This window comes from Rhodnius prolixus, unplaced genomic scaffold (genome assembly GCF_049639745.1).
Source record: "Rhodnius prolixus isolate KJV_2025 unplaced genomic scaffold, Rpr scaffold_10, whole genome shotgun sequence".
NCBI classification, from domain to species: domain Eukaryota; kingdom Metazoa; phylum Arthropoda; class Insecta; order Hemiptera; family Reduviidae; genus Rhodnius; species Rhodnius prolixus.
Window position 1 is genome coordinate 20,683,712 of NW_027411615.1, and position 26,553 is coordinate 20,710,264.

At 35.2% G+C, this 26,553-nt stretch overlaps 1 protein-coding gene across 1 annotated transcript; it reads right to left on the minus strand.

Annotated features, from left to right (window-relative positions):
* Nucleotides 1-2,001: 2,001 nt before the first annotated feature.
* On the minus strand, nucleotides 2,002-15,431 carry LOC141456703 (phospholipase A1 member A-like). The gene is made up of 8 exons (XM_074132909.1): nucleotides 13,115-15,431; nucleotides 8,894-9,017; nucleotides 7,167-7,300; nucleotides 6,977-7,074; nucleotides 6,494-6,641; nucleotides 5,093-5,278; nucleotides 2,421-2,595; nucleotides 2,002-2,336 (listed from the first exon to the last, which is right to left on the minus strand). The coding sequence occupies exons 1-8, from the start codon at nucleotides 13,158-13,160 to the stop codon at nucleotides 2,264-2,266; spliced, it is 984 nt and encodes a 327-aa protein (XP_073989010.1). The 5' UTR covers nucleotides 13,161-15,431; the 3' UTR covers nucleotides 2,002-2,263.
* Between the last annotated feature and the right edge of the window lie 11,122 nt (nucleotides 15,432-26,553).

Here is a 26,553-nt window from a genome sequence, read left to right on the forward strand (position 1 = left end):
ATTTTCTCAATTTTTAATGTATTATTTTAGGTTTCTGTTTTCTGCTTCTAGTTCATTATTATTTTTTTTTTTTTGTAATTATTTCCAAATCATTCTTGGTAAATAAATTTGTTGAATGCAGTAAATTATCGAAATGTTCCATTAAATTTTATACCGACATTTTTCTTACTGGTAAATCCATATTAGGTTCTAAACACACAATAAAATGCTTAAATGAAACGATGTAAGTTAAAAAAGAGAAAGATATCATTTCTCAAATTCTTTATTTAAACGTTAACACAAGTCATAACTCATAAAACGTTAACTCATATGTTAAACAAGCAGTTCTGTACTACCTAAATGCTACTGGTGTGTACATGTATACATATTTAATTAGTACATTATCTGTACATAAATAAAGGTAGGATCAGATTGGTTTTTGGTTTGGTGAGTATGTGTGTGTGAAGATCAGTGAATGTAAGTTTATGTATATTAGGAATGAATGGAAATGAATGCAAAATTGTACACAGTATGAATAACTCGATTTATATTGCACAATGAAACGCGAAAATATTTATTTATTGTCAAAAAATGAATAAATTAACCAAATTATAGTGAAATGCCTGGTTTGTTAATGCGAATAAAGGAAGTTTGGAAATCTGTTTACATAAAGAAAGTACCAAGTTAACCTAATTATGCAAATCTTGGTTAATATAAGTTATAAAATTTAACGGATAATATTGAGAACTGATGGGAAGAAAGGTATGATAGTATTAATTAATTAGCTATGAATTGAAACGTGTGGACATTTCTATTCCATCTTTTGATAATGGCTAATCTATGTTAGTTACATCTTACTTATAATAGTTTAAAGAACAATGTAAATTGCGCAGCTCTCTAAGTTTACAGTGAGAGAGACCACTCTTCGATTGTTTGGCTTTTCGTTCACGAGTCCATAGATCGCTCTCTTTTGGAAGCAATACTTGATAACAATTTGGTTTATTTTGGGCTTTCAAAATTTGATTACAAATAAAAGTAATTCAGCGAAGTTAGAAAGAATGACAATTCTAGTAAACACTAAACTTAGAATAAAAGTAAGCGAAACGTTATAAAAGCAGACTGTGATTTGTTTCGAAATATTTTGAATGAAAGTGAGAAAATATTAAGCAAAATGTCAAATTGTTACAGTATGCAGATTTATGATACGTAGACTACAGAGTCTGTTGATAAATGTAAAAGTGAACTCGAATTCGTTGTAAGAAACGAATACCAATGGATTCCTCACAACGGTGTAACACTACCAGAAACAAAATCTGCTGTAGTTCTTTTTCAAGAGGTAACAATCGTTAAATCTCTCCAATGAGCATGATTCATTTTTCTCAAAAGAGGATTCAAAAATTTTCATTAAACTCATAGCTCATCCACTGGTGCTACAACTTTCTCCTAAATCATTTTTTTTTAAACTAAGAGCCTTTTTTAATGAGGATGCGGTCGGAAAGAATTCCCTTGAAGTGCATCTTTATCAGTACTTACATTACATTAAGAAGGATTAGATAACTTTTCAAGTTTGGTAAAAATTACTTAACTGCAACTACCACTAAATGGAATATAAATATAAACGATTTTCTCAATATTGAAAATTGTTCATCTGTTTTCTGAATTAGTTAACGCCGAATACTGCTTTGGGTTTTTTTTTTTTACTACTTCTATTATTTTATATGAGTTGAGGCTAGGTTGTTTTTAAAGGGAAAGAATCTTAGTTTTAATGGTGAGAATGTTTATAAATATTAAAATCTAAAATAACGACACTTTATTACATTTCCTATTTCATTTTCCTCACTTTAAGAACTATATAAATAAGTTTATAAACAATTATGTTGTTACCAAAGATTATATAAACGATAAAGTTGCCATCATTCCAAACAAGATATATCGTCAAAGTAAACAGGGTCAGTTATGAGCAGTGTTCAAACAAGAGCTGACTCTTAATATTTTATTTGATTTCCCTTTAACTTCAATTCGGTAATTTCATTTTTTTTTTTTTTTAATTTATCATTTATTCACTATTGTCGTGCTTCCAACAGGGGCCCTTTGTAGCCTAAGTGCTTGTAAGTAATAAATAAATAAGTAAATATTTAGAAGACAAGGTAATAAATAACATTGAAATAAATTTTAGTTAATTCTCTTTTCCTTTACAATAGTTTGGATTTGTTTTTTATTGATAAATAAATAAATATCCCAGTATAAAATCACAGCCATTAAGATTCTTTCATTAGTTAACAAATTAAATAAATTTTCTCTTTCCAAGTGCATATGGAGGTGAATCAGATGTTCTTACAAAGAATATCCCTCTATATCTGCGCAAAAAAATAGAATGGTTATTGTTTTAATCTTAAGAAACTTTCATTTGTTGATATTTTCTTACAATAATTTGAGATCACCTTTTATCTGTATATTCGCCCATCAATATTTGCTTTCCACTTGATGTAGAATCATCACAAATGCCGACTATATAATACCATATTGAATAACAAGGTGTAGCCCAAAAACCTATATCAGTTAGAATTGATTCTGCGAATACCTCCGCTGCTCTCACATGACTGCATATTACTGAATCTGAAAGTCATAGATACAAGTCAATGGTGGATAAAGAATATTTTTAATTAATTCGGCAGTGAAGCTGAATGAGGTTTGAAGGAAGAGAAAATAAGGACAAACACTTTGACTTAAAACCGGAGTTCAGTGGCTCTTATCCACTAAGCTCATCTTTACTTAGATTGATTCATTCTTATTTAGTGGAGTGGCTTTTTTTTATAAAACGGAATCAAAGAGATCTGTAGAGATAACTTCCTCCTTGGAATATCTGCTGAGCAATGTTCGGTGCGATGCTCTTGGTATGCTAACTCGTGATATGTAGATATAATAATTCACGACTTTCCAGGATGAACTTTGATCAAAACTTAGCTATTGCTCTTTTTTTTATATAATTTAATTTATTACATTTTATTTATTTATACTCTCTTACCAATTGTGAGAGAAAGTATTGCGATCGTTCAGTTTTACGGAGAAATATCCATTTTGGGGTCCCTTGAGCTTCAAAAAAAAGTGATTTTTACAAAATTTTCTACGCTTCTGTGGGTATATTTGAGTGGTCAGCATAATAATTAAAGTGCAAAAAATTGTAAAAATTAAATTTTGCTAAGCTATTTAGCAAAATCATTAAACTAGATGCTATTTTACTGCATCATTATGCGTTTTGTGGGTTTTTTGTTTTTTTTGGAAACTAACTACAATGTTCTCCTTTTTGTATCCTAAACGTACAATGTTTATTTGATACCTTTTTCCAAAGGACTTTAAGGGAAGGGTAGAACTAGCTTTCCAAATTAAAGACCACTTTGGAAGGAAATGTATAAAACTGATTGGAATTAAATGTGTAAGTAATAGGATGAAAAATTAATGCCAGTTTCAGTCCATGATAAACTTTATTATGCCGAGCTTTCGATCTAGGGAACAATTATATTACCAATTAATTATATTACAATGAATATGTATAATGTAACGAAATTTACAAAAATATTTACCTAATTTACAATATACTGTTTTACATCATTGTGTGACTTCTATACAACTAAACACAATCACACACAGACCAATCACATTTAGTCCCTGAACAGATAAGACAGAAGACACACCAACCCTCTAATGATGTAAAACAGTATATTGTAAATTAGGTAAATATTTTTGTAAATTTCGTTACATTATACATATTCATTGTAATATAATTAATGTTAACACACTGTAAATATGTTCCACAGCCCTGAAGATGACCTAGTCCCTAGGTCGAAAGCTTTGCATAATAAAGTTTATCTTGACTGAAACTGGCATTCATTTTTCATCCTATTGAAACTATGATTCAGTCACCAGAAATAATGAACAGTAATTTGTAAGTAGATCTTATTTCATACTTCTTTTTTTTTTTTTTTAAATCTTTTATTGGAATTTACCACTGCAACAGTTGTTGCAACAAGCAAATATGGTAAAAGAAAAAAAAATAAATAAAAGAAAATCATGAGTGGAGAAGGCAGTGGTGCCACTCCAGTAACGTGCTTTGCTCTCACGATAAGAGAAAATCATGAGGCCATCTTCTCTTCAATCTCCTTAGAGGATTACCTGGTAATGTAGAGGAAGATAGGTGTTCTGTGAGAGGGTTAGAATGAGCTGCTGCAGAGGAATGAAATTTGAAGAAACGAGGCGTTCGACAGGGTGTGGCATGAGGGACTACTGTTTAAGCTGAGGGAGATTCTTCCTTATACGTACTACCTCATCCTCAAATCCTACCTAAAAGATCGATATTTCAGAGTCAACTGTGGAGCAGCAGACTTTGATATCCATCTAGCTCGAGCTGGTGTTTCCCAGTGCAGTGTCCTAGGTCCTCTTCTTTACTCCTTATATACAGCAGACATAACTCAACATCCAAATACCATTCTTTCTACCTTTGGTGACAATACTGCAATCTTATCTCCTCATTCCGATCCTCTTATCGCTACACGAACTCTACAAACACACATCAACCACTTACAGGACTGGCTTTTCAAATGGAGAATCAAAACTAACGTTACGAAGTCAAAGTTTATAGTATTTACTCTTAGACGGAAAATCCTACCTCCCATCATCTTCAATCAAACTCCTATACCAACTGTCGACAAAGTACGCTACCTTGGGCTGCACCTAGACAAATGGTTGACATGGAATCTCCATACTAGACTGAAAAAACAAGAAACTAACCAACCCTACAAACTTCTCGCCAGACTACTTGACAAACGTTCGAAACTTAACCTACATAACAAAAGACTCTTATATCTACTGTTACTGAGACCTATTTGGTCATACGGTATCGAAGTATGGGGAGATCGACTAAGCGTTCCAACTCACTACACCTCCAGACATTACAGTCAAAAATACTTCGAAAACTACTTAACGCTCCGTTCTATGTATCTAACCTCACTATCCATAATGACCTCAAAATCCCTTTCATTACAGATCTCACATACTTCTAAAACATTTTTTTTTTTTTTGGAGATAAATAAATAGTTTAATAAAAGAAAATAAATACACGAATTATTCTGACATCCAGGTTGCGTTGGATAGTCATTTACATAAAAATCTTGGTGACCACATGGCTCCACTTTGCCAAAAGTTCCAACTGATGTGTGAATAACGTCGACGAATTCGGCATCACTTGGATCCAGTTTTAGATTTCCTATTGGAGTAGCATATAGTGGCAATGCAGGATCTAATCCTGAAACAATAATAAAAAAAAAAGTGGCCAATTAGTTAAAGTGATTTGTTTTTCTTAAAAATAAAATTTTCTTCTCCTTGAAGGAAAACCTGATTTATTTTCCAACATTGGTTTGTAGCGATAGCTAACTACTTAGTACTAAGAAAAACAGATTGCGGATAGTTCATAGTTCTAAAAAAAAGAAACACAATGAATGACTGTAGAACAATAAAAATTCTGACTCAGAAAACGTATTTTGATTAGTGCAATATTAAATGGCAGAGAAACTGCATTCCAGCCCATTCAACTGTTAGTTGGGTCGAATACGAATTTACGAATATGTTCCAATGAAATTGAATTAGTAAATGTTCGAAAAATGAATCTGAAGCAAAGCTAGCTGGAACCTTGCAAAAAAGCAATCTCTTTTCATCATATATTTAAAAGTATGAAAATTGCAAGATAACCACTGTTTAACCCTATTTATTAAAAATAAGGACCACTTGAACAGAATATATTTTTTTATAACAGAAGCATTAAAAATAAGATCATTTTGCTATAATAAATAAGTATTATTTTCTAGTATTAAATTTTAGTTTTTTATGTATGCTCGTCATTATGTATATACATATATTATATATATAAAAGAACAAAAAAGAAATTTAGTTAATTAAGTGTACTTAAGTAGAACTCAGATTGTATTGATTTTTATTTCATTTTTGAAAAATTGTAAAGCACAGTACCCCTGTAATGTGCATATTTAACACTAAATACAGTACATATATATCTATCTATCTATCATCAGCTATTTAAAAGTATTAAAATCGCAAGTTAACCACTGTTTTCAATGTAAGGATTTCTTGGTTTTGAAATCTTAATAACGATGAGGTGAGAAGATGCAATTAGTGATGCAAGGCTTCGTGAGTGAAAGACCAAAGAACATAAGAACATGCAAAGGAATGCAAATTTGCATTGAACGTATCTTTAAATTTTTTACAACCTCGTTTGAGAAACATAAAAACATCTTAATAAGGCTGTTTTCCTTAATAAATTATCTTAAATACACTCAACTAGATAAAAAATTAAAATAAAAATAAATAACCACTTTATAAAAAGTATTACCTTTATTGTTATTATATTGTCTTAGTTTAACTTGGATTGCAATCTTTAATATTCAATACAACAAATTAATGCTATTACTTTTTTTATTTACTACAATCCAGTAACAAATTTATTTACCAGTAATTCTGTCAGCTTTCTGTCCGAAACGTTGATGTAAGATATTACTAATAATTCCAGCTACATGTGCTCCTAAACTGAAACCAATAATGTGCAGAAAACTAACTGGTAATAACTGATTTAATGCTTCACTTGTACACTTTCCTACCTGGAACAGTGAAGTTTATTAGTTTAGAATTTGAATTAATCTTTAAATGGTAAATCTCATTGTTATGAAAATCACTTTTAATTAATCTAAAAAATTAGTATTGACCATATTTGTAGATACCTCTTTAAATCTCCAGAAATATAGAAAAATTAAATTAATTAAAAATAGTCGACTATTATTATAGTCTTAGCTGCACGGAGTACCTCAATTATCCTCTTCTGGAATACACTATGGGCTCCTGAATGTGGTTAAGACTGCAGCAGCCCATAAAATGTTGACTATTGAACCTACTAAAATTTAGGTAACACAAACGCTTTAGATGCATTGTAACTTACCTGCCAAGTATTAACTTTAGCAGAAAAGTAACAGGGTTTTTTAGACAATGATTCCCAGTCTACGAACAGTACATTGTATTCACCTTGCCTTCGATATGCTGTAATTGCGTAAATCAATATTACCTATTAATAGTAAATGAATATTATTAAAAAGAGAGAGATTTTTAATAATTGTAAAACAAAAACTTACCTTTAACTACATTATAAACAAATCGACCACTTGCAAATCCATGAATTACTACTTTCAATGGTAAATTCCCATCATAGGACGAGGGCGGTACATCACTTGAAACATTCAAATGGACTGGACGACTATTGTTCTTGCTTTGAACATTTGAAAAATGAAATATTGTTAAATTAAACTTTTGGAATTTTATAAACAGTCTACTTTGATAAACAGGTTCAAAGTTTAGGATATTTTTAAATCAAAAAGTTCTTTTAAATTCAAAAATATTTTTAAATATTAAGAGAAGAACTGAAGCAGCCAAGGAATGCTAACATGTGACCTTCCAAGTTAGATCACATCTTACACTATCAGTTAATATATCCAACTATACCTCTCTATAACCTATATTATATATTATTATATTATTAAAAGATCCTCGCCCAATTATCCTTTACGCTTGCCATGCAAGGAAGGCAAGTACTCACGGATTTCTGACATGTAATTCAGTTCATTTTCCCACTCTCTTTTTCTTCTTTTTTACATCTAATTAAATTTAATTAAATGTAAAATTGTATATTGTATTTCCACGACACCTAATTGGTAGTTGGACGTTAAGCACCGCCTGAAAAAATAGGCGATTACTTTACTTTAATTTACTACATTGTATTTCGGTGAAATGGAAAGGAAATTATTAAGTTATTTACTGTTTATTTCATTGAATATTTTGTGCCTTTTAATATACGATTTATTGAAATTGCTGGGTGACAAGGAGCATTATCTGATGCAACACCCACTTGTTCTTGATGTTTGGGTCACGAATGACCCTTTTTCGAAGTTTTTCAAGAACCTCTCAGTAAAAGTGTTGATTGACCGTTTGACCTTGAGGTAGAAACTCTTTGTGGACGATTCCTTGGATATCGAAAAAACAAATCAGCTTGCATTTGATGCTCCGACTTCGCCATCCTTGCTTTTTTTCAATTTCAATAAACGAGTTTTTGGCCAGTAAAAACATTCCTATGGCTCCTCAGCCTCCTTATTCGCCTGACTTGAGTCTTTGTGACTTTTTTTCTCTTCCCGAAGTTAAAAAATCCCCTCAAAGGAACTCATTTTGGGACAGTCGAAAACATTCAAACGTCTCATTACTTAATTTACAGACCTCGTATATTTAAGCAATGTTCTCAAGCAGACGGCTTTGCCATTGTTTTATTTATTTTGGCCATATATATGATTTCTAAATAACAATAACTATTTATGAAGCCTACATGTTGGTGATAGCAGGGAAGGGCTCAATCACTCGCTCACATTGCTCTCAGACTCATTCTCATTTCATTAAAACCCATCCTTTTTTGTTCGATAGTTAATTCTAAAATAACTTGTATTCCTTGTTACGCTAATAATCAAAACCTTGTAGTCACGTTCCTAATTTTATTTTTTTAAATAATGTAATAATAGAATAAAACTTCAAATTTATAAAAGGTAACATTTACGGATTTAATTTTGAGATGCCAGAATACTATCTGACAATCTTTAAGTAATTAAATAAATAATTGATATTATACACTGTTGATATTTTAGATGAGCCAGATCCCCCTTTAATTGTAAATAAATTAATCATTATCAACAAATTAGCTGCTTTGAATCCTCTACCCTTTCTTATACACACCCAATCAAATCCCTGCCGTATTGTTTCAAATAGAAAAGTAATTAAGTAATATTTCTCAAATAAATTATTTAATTTGATGTGTACTCACCCGTTAAATAGGATAAATTTAATATTGTCAGTGCATTGATGATTAATTTCGTATGTGCATGAAGCAGTTTGAATCACCAGTTTTGTTGAATTAATTCCACTTACCAATCCGATTGCAGATATAACTGTAAAAATTGACAAATGAAAACTAAGGTTTTTTTTAAAACTAATTTTACTTTAGCTGTAGGATCCCTAGTTCATGTTGACGAGAAGTTAATTGTTAAAAAAGTATGATAGAATCTATAGTACAAAATCTGATGATCATGCAAGATTCAGGCAATATTCATTTAGTGATGAATATTTATACCAACAACTAGCACGAATCCTCTGCATTCAGGCACCATAATGTTTACTTTCTTATAACAATGAACCAATTAGGTAGATTGTAGCTTTCAAGTTTGTTATAGATAAAAACGATAGCTTTAAGGCACATGAACTGAAAGATATTGGGCTGCTAGAAGAGTAAAACAAATAAATAGTATAATTAACAAGAAATTTCTTCAAACATATTGCAGAAATTTAGTTTATTAATGACATTATGTGTGAGGGTTATTGATAAAGTCGCAGCTTTCCGACATTCACAAAAATCTCAATTCCTGTGCAAATTATCCAAATATTCACTATGAAAGACCAAGAATAATCGATGAATCCACTAGGCTATAATCTAATGTTAGATCCAGTTCCCTTTATCAAGCGGAGGTACCATTTTTTCAGAAATACATAGAAAGTTTCCGAAAGTATATTCAAGTAAGAGGATTACATAAGATTTTTTTCATGAATGATTAGAATAAACAATATGGTGGTGGCATTGCAGAGTTCAGGTAAACTAAAGTGTAAGAGAAACATTAAAAATAAGCTAATAAGTATTAATAGTAAGGACGGAGAAGAGCTTACAGTGAAACACATTATTCTAGGAAGGATTACAAGAATATTTTGCTGATCTCTACTTGGAGGAAGATGTTAATTATACAGCAACTGGGTTAGAGCCTGAAAATAAACAGGAATTGGAATCCTAAATAACTGCAGCAGAAGTTGAAAAAGCGATAAAATCTATGAATGATGGCAAAGCAGCAGGCATGGATGGCGTCCCAGCAAATGCAATTAACGCAGAACGCAAAACTATTCTTTATAACTCAGTTTTATAATGAATGTCTGGAGAAAGCAGAGGTACCTACTCAACGGGTATTACCTAAACTAATAATAATATTCAAGATCAAAATATAGTCTAACAAAAAATTCTTTTTACCAGATCAGATAAGCAAAGTATAATTCCACACTTATTGATCCACGCTAATCAATAGTTGACTATGTTAGAAGATGAGCCAATAGTACAGTATTTTTATTCTAATGAAGATTTTGTTTTTGTGGCCCAGATTTTTTTTCAAGGTTTTCTTAGCACAATATTTATTCATTTACGTGAATCTTGGTTAGTTAGACATTTATTAACATTCTACAAACGTTACTATTGGCATTGTTGCTATAGAAGTTGTTTGCATACAATTTAGGGCGTCCTAAATGAAATTAGTGAAAATGTAATATTAAAATTTCACCTTCTCGACTGATTAAAATGAGTTTATTTTTTTAAAATTAATTATTACACAGTTTATTTATATAAAGCTTGAAATCAATAGAAAATTTGTGCCAACATATTCAGTTTGAATCAGGCAGAAAATATATCTACGGTGCGTGCTAACTTATGAAGAAATAAATAATTTAGGCGAAATCACTAACACGATTTTCTGTTACTATTTTTCTAAAAATTCTCACTCAAAAATATATTACAAACTTCTACTGTTTGAGTATTATTCAATTCTAATCATTACAGAATGGATCTACTCACTCCTAATCGAATTTTCCGGAAAACGTTTTTCAAGACTAAAACCAGTACAAGAAACATCGTAATGTCCAAACAATCCTTTATCTTAGAAGAGCTTTAACTAAATTGCCTGGATAAATGCTTCAAATAAAAGTAAAATCTTAAGAAAGTTTCGAGAAAATAAAAAAAAAAACATAAAAGTCTATGAGATACTTTCGGATGACCAATTTTGACTAAAACATTTTTTTTGTCATCCTCCAGTACCTAAGCTAAATATCAAATTTGAACTGTCTGCTATATTTCGTTTTTGAGTGGAATTGGATACTTACCAATGGGTAAAAAATCACTTTTTCGGACCTATAAGACCTCAAAACGGGTCGTTGCAAATTCAAAATCGAAAATGTGCAATTTTTACGCTTACAATAGCTTTTTTCGCGATAGTAGGGGAAAAGAGAGAGTAAAAAAACTATCATACGGTCATCTCAATAGTAATTGACGAATTTTTGTAAGGGATGAAATGTTTACTAAAGATTTAGTTATTTTATTATCAATTTATTTTGTGCATATTAAGTTACAACAAAAAAAAAAAAAAAAAGAAAATTTAAAACAAAAATAATACAAAAACAAAAAATAAAGCTAATCATACTTCTATTCAAGCTAATCTATGCACATAGACAATGGATAAAATCCGTCTGTCAAGTCTGTATTTTAGAGAGTATTTAGTTATTTTAATATTATACAGATGGCAATGTCAGTATTGCAAAAACATTTCTCACTATGGTGAGCGGATTTCATTCGGAATATTCTCATCTGAATCGGTTGACTGGAGTTGTTTGCTACATACTAATTTAATATCTATAATAAACCTCTCACCTTCATGGCTTATTTTCTGCACATTTTCTGCAGTGTTGATAAATCTCAAGGGCAAAACGTCAATTAGTTGGAATATAACCATTTAGGTAATTATTTTAAGGGCAATTATAACCATCAATACTGAAAGAAAGGTTGATGCAATGATTCCATTCAATAAAAAATCGCAAAAACTAGAACTTGATACAGTATCTTTTCCCCATTAAAAAAATACCTTTTTTCCCCCTATAAATGGATTATTTAAGGACTTTTTTGAATATCTGCTTTAAAAGACACCTTAGTTAAGAGGGGTATACGTTTGATAAACACAAAGGAATATTGCTAAGAAGCAGAATAAAGAAAATTTATTTGGCTTTATTTAATGATCATTTTGCTGTCATCTTCAGAATTATAATTATACAAAGGGCTATTGTCCGTACAGGAATGTAAATATATAAACAAGAAGATCGTAAAACATCGCATTTTTACAGTAATAAAAAAAAATTGAATGAATTTTCATAGTAATGAAACTGACGCCGAACTTTTGGTCAGTCTTTCTAACGCTTCGTAATTCTTTGTTGATTAAGAATCAAATCGTTTTTTAATTAATAAAATAAATAAATAATTTCAAGGTAAGCTGGGGTTGTTGAGCTTTCTTCTCTAGGCTAGGATCAAAACTAATAAAGCTAAAACTTGAAATTTTACATTTAAATCAAGTGCCAAATAAAATTTTGAAAATACCAATTGAAATAAAGTTATTTGCGATTTTTTACAAGAATGGTACCTTTAATTTTCTCCTCTATTATTACCCTAAACAATGCATTTCACATTTATTTACTGAAATTTCCTAGAAATAATGAATTTTTTCTGGGAGAGTTTCTTGAGATCTTGTCAAGTTAAAACCTATCTGCAGAACCATTATCTATCTCACCACTCATTTGTTATCAAAGCTTATCACAAAAATTATGATAAGGCGCCAATTATACAATTGATTTTTTTTCTTTTTCGAAAACAACAGACGCAATTTGGTTCATCTCTAATAATGTATTTTATTTAGGTAAATTTATTTCATATAAATTTATTAGAAACATTATTAAATAAAAAGATATTCGAAGTGAATTCTGGGTTGTGAAAAATTGACAACTATGATTTCAAGTATAATTGGAGGTATCGGCTTGACTGCAGGTTGAAAGTAGGAGTGATTAGCATTAGGTAGAAAACAAAGAACGAAATGGTCATTGTGAACTATTGCTCCTTTAAATATTTTTCCATAATAAACCATTTCAAAACAGAAAAGAGCCTAAAACTTTAACAATGCAATAAAAATATATTAGTTCTAGTCTTAGGCATTTATAAGAATTTATTATTTGTATTTTTTTTTCAACATTGCACTCAAAAGCTGGCAATTAAACAGTTTTTGAGAAGATAATATTATGTTCAAAAGGAATAATTCCATGCTAATGATATCACTAAAATAAATACTAAATCCTAGGAATTGATGCGAATGGCTTTTATTATTAGTTTGTAGTATGTAAAACTATACATTTCGCTACTTACTTGAGTATACAGTATATAGCACGGAACTGGAGTACACTGTTTGCATGTTGTCAATGGAACTGTCCGTATTTTCAAGTTTACAATGTCCCACTAAACGTTTGTTTATTTCGAAATGCAATTCACAAGGACGATACTATTATGTATGAACAATTTAATGTCAAATTAGATTTTATGTATCATAAATTTTTATTTTGGTAATTAAACTAAAAACAAATAATAATTGAAACACTGAGATGACTTATGGTGCCAACTGCCTGAGTATTGTCATGCCTTAAATTAAAGAAGAAGGTAGTAATTGAACAAATAAAGAACACCAATGAATCTTCACACTTATTTGACTAAAAATTGATTTGGAATTCTTATATTTTGTTGTTCCTTTCACTTTTTCGATTCATTCTCTATTTTTGTTTTCACTTTGCTAAGTGATTTTTGAAATTTTAATAGAACTGAATAACTTTCCATTAATTAAGTTGTAATATAAACCTCATTTTTTATTAAATGAACTATCTAATGATGGAAAGGAAGTTACAAATTATTTTGTGACATTAAGTTTTCACTAGAATACAAGATTTGAAGTCTAGTTTGTAAAAAAGTGTTTTTTAGAAATGGTCTACGTGCGGTGGTTTTTTAAATAAAATTCATAGCGTTGCTTAAAATTCATTTGGTTCAAAGGTAGCATATAGACCCTGTGAATTGGCAAATGTAATGCATGATACAAACAGTTGTATGTAAATTAAAAAAGATTAAATGTGTAGTAAAAATATTGCTTTGAAGACAACTTTTGGTTTTAGGTTGTTTTCTCAAATTCCGAATTAGCAGAAAATCGCTTGACCTGTAGTGCTAATCTCTTTTTAGGTTTTTGTGATTTGCTCAACTCTACAATAAGAGCGAATTCTCCAAAACTCAGATAAAGGACTTTAATGAAGTTTAAGGAAACTTACAAACTATCACTCTTAATGTGCCGATCGTTTAGTACAGTTTCCTATTGTTCGGATGGTATAAAATTCCTGCTAGAAGAATTAAAACTGTCCGGTAGGACAGTTGTATAAGGGTTGACCATCAAAAACTGCACGAAAAACCGTAACGTTGAAAAACACCCAACTTTGACAATTTTTTTCTCTTTTTCTATAAAAGATAAAATTCCCAAATTTTCTTTAAATCTTACTCCAAACCCTCCTTTATAACTGTAATTTTTTTGCAACCACCCAGATCTAATAGGTTTCGAGAAAAAAGTTGCCGAAAATGAGCAAAAACGGCTTTTTCAAAAAATGTTCTTGTTCTTGTTGTTGTTGTTGTTGTTGTTGTTACCTTTTTTGTAAACAACGTAGCGCCTAAACGCGTGAACCGATTTTCATGAATGAGGTGTCATTCGATTCAGTATTTTATGTAGATGTGCCTTTTGGGGGTCCCGACGCTGTACATCGAATGGGAGAGGAGTTAGCCCCCTTTATGTAAGGCCCCCTCCAAAATTATTATTACTAATTACTCTGTAAATCTTGGCCCGATTTTGATAAAATTTGGTAGGATGATAGAGTTAGGGCTCCCCTACGTAACATTAATGCGGCGATCAGCTCTTACACTTGTTAAGGGAAAGTATAGCAATCGTTTCAAATTATCGACACGTGAACCGATTTTTATGAATGAAGTGTCATTCGAATCGAAATTTTATACAGATTTGCACTTTAAAAGTCTCGGCACCGTGCCTCATAAGGAGGGGAGTTTGCCCCACCCAAATAAGGCCCTTTCTAAAACTATTATTACCAATATTTCTATAACGCTTAGTCCGATTTTGATAAAATTCAGCTCGAATAAGTGGTTATAGCTCCTCTACGTTGCTGATTCTCTTGCTCCTACTAAGAGGAAGTACTGCAATCGTTTAAATTATCGATGAGTGAACCGATTTAAATCAATGAATTGTTCGATTATAAAATCTTTGCCTCTTTGCCTTTTAGGGAGAAGTACTGCAATCGTAGTTTATTTTTCTTACTCCTCTTAAAAGGAAGTACTGAAATCGCAGTTTAATTTTGCTATTTACGTACAAATACCTTCCTATGTTATTCAAAACGCTTTCTCAAAAAAATTGTTATTGAGGATGGTTTGGGAGCCGCAACTACAATCATTCTTTAAAAAGATCTCTCCAGTGGTAGTTAACACCTTATCAGGTTATAATGATAGAATTGCTTATTCCAAATTTTTAAAAAATCTGTAAAGCAGATATGTAACTTTGTAAAATAGACAAAAAGGAAAATCGATCCAAAAGGTACAAAAATCTCCTTAACAAAAACTTACAGTTTAAAATGTTAAGTATAAGGGTTGATTAAACGCCAAAAGGTACACAAATCAGCGAGTACCCAACATTTCATTAATACTTCAGTAATTTTACTGCATTAATTTTCATTAATAAGTTATTTTTTAGAATTTATTAGATATCACAGACCCTTATGCTGGCCACTTCATTTATATTATTTTTTTGTTATAATGATGATAAATCACATATACGTACATGCATGATAAAGTAAAGACAAAGTTAGAGTAGGCTACTGTCTTGAATTCGTCTTACCGAAATATTCGTGAGCACAATTAACACACAGTTAATAACAAGTAGAATATTAAACAATAATTATTCATTTCTCTATTGTAATTTAATTTAGTCCCCCTAATTTTACTTATAGTAAAATACTGGAATAATTAGCTGTCCTAAAAATATGCATATCTTATTTATTTTTATATTACATATATACAACATTGTGGGAAGAACATCTAGTGAAAACTACTCAAAAGGAAGGGGGGTGGATAGAGAAGCAATTCAAATTAAGGCTGGAATAGTGGGGGACGCCACCAGTCTTCAAAACACTTTTTACATAGATACAATTCAATACTTTATTAATAATCCATAAACTCGGAGAACAATAAAATAGTCAGATGTACAAGGCAATATACACGTGAGGATAAACAATATATATAATTCCAAAAGGGAAGAATAATTACAATAATTAATTGTCCAAGACAATATGTAACTGGGGAAATGACCTTGTACTTAACAACGTGCTTGACGCGCACTAAATACAATAAAATAGTCAAATGTACAAGGCGATATACACATGAGGATAACCAATTTATATAATGACAAAAGGGAAAAATAATTACAATAATTAATAGTTCAATACAATATGTAACTGGGGAAATGACCTTGTACTTAACAACGTGCTTGACGCGCACTAAATACAATAAAATAGTCAAATGTACAAGGCGATATACACATGAGGATAACCAATTTATATAATGACAAAAGGGAAAAATAATTACAATAATTAATAGTTCAAGACAATATGTAACTGGGGAAATGACCTTGTACTTAACAACGTGCTTGACGCGCACTAAATACAATAAAATAATTACGCTAATTACATACGAATATATATATATATATGTTGTCCAACAGATTAACGATTTGTCCATAAAACTTGTGAACAAAAAACCAGGTTTTTATATCATCAAACTTTTCACAATGTAAAAGCAAGAAAAAGGACGCTAACATGGCCGACATCACTTCACACACACCGCTTGACCTCACGTCCTACCAGCGCCTCCCCTCTCTCCTCGTGCTCACCCAATTCCGCCAACTGACTCAGGGAAAAAACAAGTCTGGGGGGCCGCCACTCTTGGGGAACCAAACATCCTCCCCCGCAGTGGACTCGCAGAGATCCACTTACTGAGTTGGCAGGGGGCAAAGCTTCCGGACAGGCCGGCTAATCAGTCCTGAAGTTGTCTTGACCTCGGCCACCCTGGCCACGTCGTCTCGGCCATGGTGAAGCTTGACGATTCGGCCTATGGACCACTGCAGGGGAGGAAGGTTGTCGTCCATGATCATGACTATTTGTCCCACTGCCGCGGGGAAGGAAGGCGAATGCCATTTGAGCATGGCTTGCTGCTCGAGGAGGTACTCCTTGTGCCATCTTTTCCAAAACTGTCCAACAGTGAGCTGTGCCATTGCCCATTTCGATTTGAGCGCAGTGCGAGGAGTTAAGGAGCTATCGGGAGGTAGCGCAGTCATAGGTCGCATAATCAGAAAGTGACCTGGCGTCAGGACTTGCAGGTCATCTGGCGAGGACGAGACAGCGGTAAGAGGTCTGGAATTTAATATGGCTTCAATTTGACAAATGATGGTGAGGAAACACTCCATGGTGGGCTCTTGAGTGCCTAACATGACCTTCAGTAATCTTTTGGTAGATTTAACGGCTGCTTCCCAGAGACCTCCGAAGTGTGGTGCTCGAGGGGGGATGAAATGCCACTCGATGCTTCTTTTGTTGGATTCTCTTAGAATGGCCTCCTGAGACTTGGCGTCATTTAGTAGTGCAGATACCTCCTTGAGTCTTCTTTTGGCTCCGACGAAGTTAGTGCCGTTATCCGACCAAATGTGACTCGGCACACCCCTCCTGGCAACAAAGCGGTTCAGGGCAGCTAAAAATGCCTGTGTTGTAAGGTCTGTGACTAGTTCCAGATGTATGGCCTTGGTGGAAAAACAGACGAAAATGGCGAGGTAAGACTGGAGGACTTTGGCTGAACGCAGGGAAGCAATTTTCACGTTGAAGGGGCCCGCGTAGTCGCAGGGCTTCGCTACGTTCCTTTACATTCAATGGACCTGACATACGATGTACTGGATTTTTAGTATTGTGGGCGAATCGCAGGCACCAGGCCACTACATTTTGCAGAGTGTACAGACTGGAAAATTTAGACTCTAATTCCTCAGGGCAGGGCATTACACTTGACACGTTAAGGGTCTGGGAGCGAATTTCTGCTCCTACGACAGGGTCAGACAAATCGGCATTTACTGGCCCAAGGGGCCATGACTCGTGGTTTGATTTCAACCAAGGGGGACCTTCCCACCATAACTGGTGACTCACTAATTCTTGAGGACGTACTCCACGTGAGGCACAGTCAGCGGGGTTTTGTGAGGAGGAGATGTGGAACCATTGCGAGGCGGGTACTTTTTCTAAGATAGTAGCTACTCTATTTCCCACGAACACCTTCCAATGCGGAGGTGGCGTTGCTGTAATCCAGGCCAGGGCAATGGTAGAATCCGAAAAGGCTAAGATGTTCTGAGTGGTTATCTGAGGGAAAAGTAATCTGACCTTATTAATCGTAAGGGCAAGTAGGTGGGCCGCACAAAGCTCCAGACGAGGGAGCGTGACCGGTTTCATGGGGGCCATTCTGGCTTTAGACATGACCAGGCTAATGACAGTGTCCTCAGACTGGGACACGAGGTAAACCACGGCCGCATAGGCTCGCTCAGACGCGTCAGCAAAACCCACCAAATAACACTTAGGATTGGGTAGAGACAAAAATCTAGGGATGTGAATTTTAGACAGGTCAGGCAGGGAGACAGCGAACTGAGCCCATTCCTGGACAATTGACAAGGGCAGGGGATCATCCCAATCAAAAGAGGCTTGGCAGACTATTCTAAATATTGCACGAGCAAAAACTGTTACGGGGATCAGCCATCCCAAGGGGTCAAAAACTTTTGCAATCTGACTGGCTAATTGTCTTTTCGTTTGAACATTAGGCACGGAACGGATTAGAAAGTGGAAGTAATCTTGAGCAGGGTTCCAACAAAGTCCGAGGATTTTCAATTGTGACTCCTCATCGTTTTCTAAACAGACTGAGGACATGGCTGGAAGTAGATATTCAGAGGGTATTTTATTTAATAATTGCGGTTGATTTGAGGCCCACTTTCTGAGTTCAATTTGAGCCTGACTCAATAATTGGATTAACTGATCTCTGGATTGCAATGCCACTTCTAGAGTAGGGCCTCCTCCAGAAATGTCATCCACATAGGTACGGTCGCGGAGTATCTCAGAGGCCAGGGGAAAGGAAGCCTGAGAGGTCAGAGCTAATTCTTGAAGGACGCGACATGCCAAGTAGGGGGCTGACGTGGTTCCATAGGTCACAGTGCACAAACGGTACTCCTGCACTGGTTGGCTCGTGTCAAATCGCCACAGTATGCGTAACAAATCCCTGTCTTCCGGGGGGTGTTGTATCTGTCTAAACATTTGGCGAATGTCGGCCGTAAAGACCCATTTGTCCACTCTAAATCTGGTAACCACCTTCCAGATATCGAGCTGTAAACGGGGTCCAGGGAGCAAGAGCTCATTGAGGGAGATGCCTGAAGAGGACTTCTGGGAAGCGTTAAATACTACACGAATCTTCTCCGGGGGATCGTCTGGACGGTGTACCGCATGATGGGGAATATAATAGACAATTTGGCCTGACTTGAGAGGAGGGGCCAGTTCCATATGATTCGAATCTAAGTAGTCTTGCATAAACTCCACATAGGGAGCACGGAGATGTGGGGACTTGGCATGACGGGATTCAGTTTGTAGGAGACGCCTTAAAGCAATCTTTCTGGATTCACCGAGGCAACACGGACTGGTTTTAAATGGCAGTGCTACTGAAAACCGACCATCAGGAAGTCGGAAATGTGACTTCGAGAAGCACTCTTCAGCCTTCAATTCGTCCGGGGTGAGAGGCGAAACCTCCGACACTTCCTCCAAGGCAAACATTCTTTCCATCAGGCGTGACAAGACTAGGTCAGGGGGGTGTGATATAGATTGGGGGATTTTACCCGAGCCGAGTCGGAGTACCGTGGGTTGGGCAGGAATTGCCGGCATATGAGTGACTAGAGAGGGACCAACAGGTGAATCAGAACCTTCGGAGAGAGCAACCCCGGCAGAAGTTGTGGTGGGGGGCAGCGTTTCAGGAAGGAAGGTATTACAAGTTTGCAGCGGCCGCCGCGTTCTAATCAGACGTTGAGGTTTCGGGGTTGGAAGTTGGATAGCCAAAGTTGGAGGAGTGGGCTGCTGAGTGATGACTTCCTCTTGGGGAGTAGACCTGGCTTGGGCGGAGGACACAGACAAACTAGGGGGGCCTGATTGTCCGGACTGCGCGGGGAGTTCAGGGTTATTGCAAGCAAGCTGTTCCGACTCGGACCGGTACAAGAGGGTTTCGGCCGAAGGCTTGTTTTCTGGGCTAGACTGGTTAGCAGGTGCCTTAGGAGCTGGTAGTTGACCATATTTATGCTTGAACAAAATTCTATAATAGGTCCGATATAACTTGGAGTTGGACCTGCTGTCCTTGACAGAAGCGTGAAAACAAACCCGCCTCGAGGGGAAGCTTCTCAAGGGGCCAGACATAATCCAGCCAAGAGTTGTTAGTCGGGCGTTGGGGGAACCATTTTGTGCCCGGATTATTTGACTAAGGTCGATGGCGTCAAAAACCGAGGCTGAAAATACTACGTCTATAGGACTCGGTTCGTTAAAGTTTGGGTCGGCTAACTGTTTATCCGCCAAATGCTGCCAATCCTTAACAGGGAAATAAGAGGACGGTGCATCTGGGACAGTCTTGGTGACTATGCGGAAGGGGACTTTGATTTGGGAAAATGGGGGACATTGCCTTACATTGGTAGAAACTTGACCTACGACTTGGGTGGCGATGTTGCCTCCTATCCCTCGAATCCCACCTGACATAGGGTTATAGTTCAATTTACTTTCTTTGGCGAATTTCTTGGACATCAAATTTATCTCACTGCCTGAATCCAGCAGGGCACGAGCGCGATACCACTGGCCATCTCCTCCAAGGAGGTAAACCAGGGCAGTGGGGGATACCGACAAATCGGAAGGGAAAGACTTCAAAATAGCTTTGCTTTGTGGATTAGGTCTATGACACAAGTGACAGTTTCGGCGAAAACTCGACAAAACATGGCAGGACTGGGGAATGGTATCGCGCGGGCCGAATCCCTAAAAGGTAGCTTTTGGTGAATCACTACCAAAGTAGATAGTTGGGAGTGAAGAAAGGGTGCTGCTACCAGACGAAGTCGAAGGATAAGAAACGTCATCTCGAAGGTGGGGAACTGCCCTTCTGGGAGAAGGGTCAGGAAGTTTCTTAGTCAGCTTAGGGCTTAAAGACATTAACGGGGGAATGACAACATCGGGTAAAGTCCTTTGACTTAGACTAGAAGAGGGGGGAGGAGGGTGAAGGGTGGTGTGATGAGCACCAGCGCACTCCAAACACCCAGCACTTCGAGGGCATTGAGCCACTGAGTGAGATTTGGAGAAACAGTTAACACATAAGTGGTTCTCAGTGATGAAACTCCATCTATTACTCACTGGCAGTCGCAGGTATTCGTTACAATTAGATATCAGATGCCACTCGTCACAAAAGTAACAGCGTAAGGAGTGGACTGGAGGGGAAGGAGCTCTCGATGTGGAGGGGGGTGTCCGTCGGGCAGGAATAGGAGAAGAGGATTTCTTGGGTGAAGGGGGCGGAGACTTAGCTGATTTGGGTGTGTGGGTCTTGGAGGGCTTCAAGGTGGAGACAGCCCTAGGCTTAAAGAATGTTCTAGGAAGGGAAGGGGTTTCAGATTGTTGGGAGGAGGGGCCTTCAGGGAGACGACTAGAGGGAGCTGTCACGTCTTGGGGCGAAGAGGTGGATTTCCTTAATGTTATTTTAGGGGCGAACTTGTCTTCTTGATTTTTCAAGAATTCCAGCACTTGTGCACTTTGGGGCAGTTCATCAAAGGATCTTAAATACTTCTTCCTAAACTCCTCTTGGAGGTTAGCAGACAAGGCCGACAGAATTACATGACACAAAAGGAAGTCCAACGGCTGGGGAATATCGTGTTGATCTAGTAGCATTTGCCTCCTTGAAATCCAAGCGATACATTCATCAATGGTGGGGTTCCCTTCCGGGACCTGAAGGAAGGTTTCGAACAACGCACTGGCGGTACGCAACTTGCCTTCATAGCGAGCATCCAAGGTCTCCCAGGCAGAGCTGTAACCTTCCTCTGTAGGCGTGGAATTCTGAATAATAGACAGAGGGGGGCCTTTCAAGCAGGACTTAAGAGCTTGGAGACGCCTATGAGGAGGCAGGGACAATTTATTGATCTCAAACTGGAAGGTGCGCTTGAACTCCTGGTAAGCGAGAACATCCCCTTCGAATGGGGTGATCTTTGGAATCACCAATTCCTGTAATTGTCTCCTCGCGAGTTCGACCACCGACTCGTCCGAGACCAAGACTTGAGAAACTGGGCCAGGAGGGGCAGACGCGCAAAACGAAATAGACGAATCTAGAATAGGTGCAATCCTTGACAAATGGACTAGCTCAGCCTGGGCAAAGCTTTTTGTCAAGGCTCTGGCAAGCGGACCTCGTTCCTGTGGGACCAGTGCTCGGAGCCATTCCCACACTTCCCCGTCCACAGTCTGGGACAACGCCAAAAACCCGGAGGAAAGCCGCTGGCACGTAGTTACAATTTCGGGAACATCTGTGTCCAAGGTTTTTGCATTCTGTGTCCATCGATCAAGCCTGTCAATGAGGTATCGGCACTTGATGGCTTTAAGATCTGCATCACCCCCTGACAGCATGGACATTGAGGGAGTATCCTCCATTGACGGAGTGGTTGGGCTTGCAGGGGAGGGGGGAGGAGTGTCGTTGCCGGAAGTAAATGAATTACCCATAATTAACCACGGCTGGAGGGACTTACAATACGAAAATTATACACAAGTTACAATACAATAGACAAGAATAATAACAGTACAAAAAATAGACAAAATAACTAACATAGACTAAGTAACTTGGTAGCTAATAAGCAACGTGTGCTAACTTAACTACATTTACTAATAATACAATAAAGCAGCAAACAATGTTATATAAACTAAACACAACTGAACATAACAAAAAAGGAAAAACCCGACAGTTGTCAAATCAAAACTGTCAATATTCAAACTGAAATAAAACTAAGGTATAAACAAATTATTTTAAGAAAAGACGAGATTACTTACAAGGTAAAAAGAAAAAAGAAAAAACAATTGAATAGTGTTCTGAAGACTGTTTCCCGGGTTTCGGCACCATGAAAACTACTCAAAAGGAAGGGGGGTGGATAGAGAAGCAATTCAAATTAAGGCTGGAATAGTGGGGGACGCCACCAGTCTTCAAAACACTTTTTACATAGATACAATTCAATACTTTATTAATAATCCATAAACTCGGAGAACAATAAAATAGTCAGATGTACAAGGCAATATACACGTGAGGATAAACAATATATATAATTCCAAAAGGGAAGAATAATTACAATAATTAATTGTCCAAGACAATATGTAACTGGGGAAATGACCTTGTACTTAACAACGTGCTTGACGCGCACTAAATACAATAAAATAGTCAAATGTACAAGGCGATATACACATGAGGATAACCAATTTATATAATGACAAAAGGGAAAAATAATTACAATAATTAATAGTTCAATACAATATGTAACTGGGGAAATGACCTTGTACTTAACAACGTGCTTGACGCGCACTAAATACAATAAAATAGTCAAATGTACAAGGCGATATACACATGAGGATAACCAATTTATATAATGACAAAAGGGAAAAATAATTACAATAATTAATAGTTCAAGACAATATGTAACTGGGGAAATGACCTTGTACTTAACAACGTGCTTGACGCGCACTAAATACAATAAAATAATTACGCTAATTACATACGAATATATATATATATATGTTGTCCAACAGATTAACGATTTGTCCATAAAACTTGTGAACAAAAAACCAGGTTTTTATATCATCAAACTTTTCACAATGTAAAAGCAAGAAAAAGGACGCTAACATGGCCGACATCACTTCACACACACCGCTTGACCTCACGTCCTACCAGCGCCTCCCCTCTCTCCTCGTGCTCACCCAATTCCGCCAACTGACTCAGGGAAAAAACAAGTCTGGGGGGCCGCCACTCTTGGGGAACCAAACATCTAGATTGAGAATGTAATTGAAGAAAACTATATTTTTTGCGATAAAGCCAGATAATTATTACCTATTATTATAAACGTTTGACTACTTCATAAAATAACAATTACTTTAATCGAAGAATGAACTTAAACCGACGATTTTTATTTAAGAAATAAAAATAAATAAATAAAATAAACAAAATCATTGATGTAAGTTAGTGTAAGCATTTTTTTAAACAAGGTTTTGAAATTTTTAGCCTCATATTTTTATTTTATTTTTTATAACGTTTTTCTTTTTAACCTGTAATTAATAGTTTGATTATTATAAATAACTAGATATTACAGTCAATCTACAGTGCTACTTGAACATATATTTTGTAGACGAAAATGGCCAGCATAAGGGTCTGTGATATCTAATAAATTCTAAAAAATAACTTATTAATGAAAATTAATGCAGTAAAATTACTTAAATATTAATGAAGTATTAATGAAATGTTGGGTACTCGCTGATTTGTGTACCTTTTGGCGTTTAATCAACCCTTATACTTAACATTTTAAACTGTAAGTTTTTGTTAAGGAGATATGTCAATATGGCCACTAGCCGTTTCAAGTTTTTGAATTCGACATCATTTTTTTTTTGTTTATTGAACAGCAGCATTTTGTTTTACTACAGAAAATGGGGAAATAGTTTTATTATTATGAAGAGGTGATTTCAAAAACTATAAACATTAAAAGATTATAAATAAAGTTTCGAGGATGACCGACTAAGATTGAATGTATTGAATGAACTAGCAGTGAAAATAATGAAGAAATGTCAAGGTTGGTCAAGGGTACGTCAATTTGCCCTTTAAACGAATTTCAAACAATGTACCGAAAATAGAGAAAAAGAGCCATTAGATTTCACTAACACATGGCAATAAAAAAATAATTACAAGTGTAATAAAAGTTAAACTTACAAGTATAAGAGAATTAGGTTTCATCCCTTCATCATTGTTCACTTTAAAGCTGGAATTACAACCTAGTATACCCCAAAACTAAGAGTTCCTATCCTTTTTCAATGAGCAGGTTCACCCCTGTTGTGCGATTCTGGAAGGTTCTATATCCTATTCCAAGCCTGCTTCTACGTCGTTATTTTACTTATACAAAGTTTTTTAGCCACAATTTGCTTTTTTTAGAAAAAAATAGTGGAAGTCCAAGGTGCCAAATTTACTGAATAGGGTTGATATTCCAACAATTCTTTCTCAATGTCAAAGCACCTGCATTGTCCTGATTAAAAATGACATTTTGACTTTCGCAATCTAAACTTCTTCTTACTAAGTTTTTCATCCAGTTAGCCCAGGAGGATTGATTAACGTTTTCAAGTAATTCAATAAAAATAATTCTTTTACCTTATCAGAAAAAAACTGACCATGAATTTCTGGCTGAAGAAATCCATTAAGCCTTTTCGTGTGGAGTTTGCCTTAGTAAACAGCAACTCAGTTAAGACTTTTCTCTATCAATACACCTGAAACTAAAGCTTAAGAATAATTCCTTAGCTAACCTGATCTTAAGTTTGCTACATTTCGCGCCGTGCGAACGTAAAAAAAAAAAACAAACTCGTTATTGCTCGAAATGACGTGTAAATGTTGGTACATTAATGGTTTGTGGATTGACGGATGACAAGCCTGAGTACGGCTTGGACACCCACTCGCAACAAATAGAGGATTATAAGACCTACAGTTTTCACCACCACTAAGTTCCCATTAGTTTCGCTTTAAAGAAGCGATTGGGTAGTGATTAATTTTATTGTGTAATTAGAATGAGGTTAAAATAGTTCAAGTTCTCAGACTTGATTGAGAAGAATCGGTAATATGATAAATAACAAATAAAATCCATAATGACAGAACCAGATACACGGTACTTGAACACTTGTAAACACACAAAAAATCTATTGAAAATGTTTTCATTGAACAAGAAATTTCAAAAAAAGTTTGGTAGTCCTTACGTTGGTAGAAACTCGAGGTTATTCGAGATTTGTCAAGCCAATCTCCTTCAGAACATCGCGTGATTGAAATTGGGCTAATAACATAGTATTACTAACTTTAGGCAACTAGTCATTCGCGAAGCCATACGCCCTGAGAACAAGGCATAAAATTCAAACGAATTTGTTGGAAATGTAGTTACAATGAAAATTTCATTTTCAAAAGTTTGACTCTTTCACAATAATTTCCCTCACGGTCGTAAGGGAAATTAACAAGTGTTTTCCTTTTTTTAAATTAAAAATAAAAGCGGATTTTTGTTTGTTTAAACAAATAATGACGAAATTTTAAGTGAGATTAATGAAAAAGCTGCGGGTGTGACACATTTTGCTGATAACTGCCATTTACATTCACACTCAAATGACGTTGACCGACATTTGAAATTTTTATAAACAACTTCATTAATAATGTGTAATATTAATAGTAATTGTTATGTTTGTTAAAAAAGTATAAGGTTAATAGTTATTTCGGTGTTTTAACCAACCAAATTAATTATAATTTTATTAGTAACACGATTTGAAGGCAATAGATTAACATTATCTTATTAACCACTTCATTATTTGAGCACGTGGCAAATTTCAACTTACAAACAATCTTCATTGAGTGTAGGCTACAGGGATTTTAAATCC

Bases quoted from the DNA above. Each gene is read 5' to 3' on its own strand.
- LOC141456703 (XM_074132909.1), bottom strand. From the start codon at position 13,160: ATGCAAACAGTGTACTCCAGTTCCGTGCTATATACTGTATACTCAA. The intron at 7,301-8,893 runs GTGAGTACACAT...AAATGTTCAAAG, and splicing joins AAATTTATCCTATTTAACGG to CAAGAACAATAGTCGTCCAG. The intron at 6,642-6,976 runs GTAAGTTACAAT...TCACTGTTCCAG, and splicing joins CTAAAGTTAATACTTGGCAG to GTAGGAAAGTGTACAAGTGA.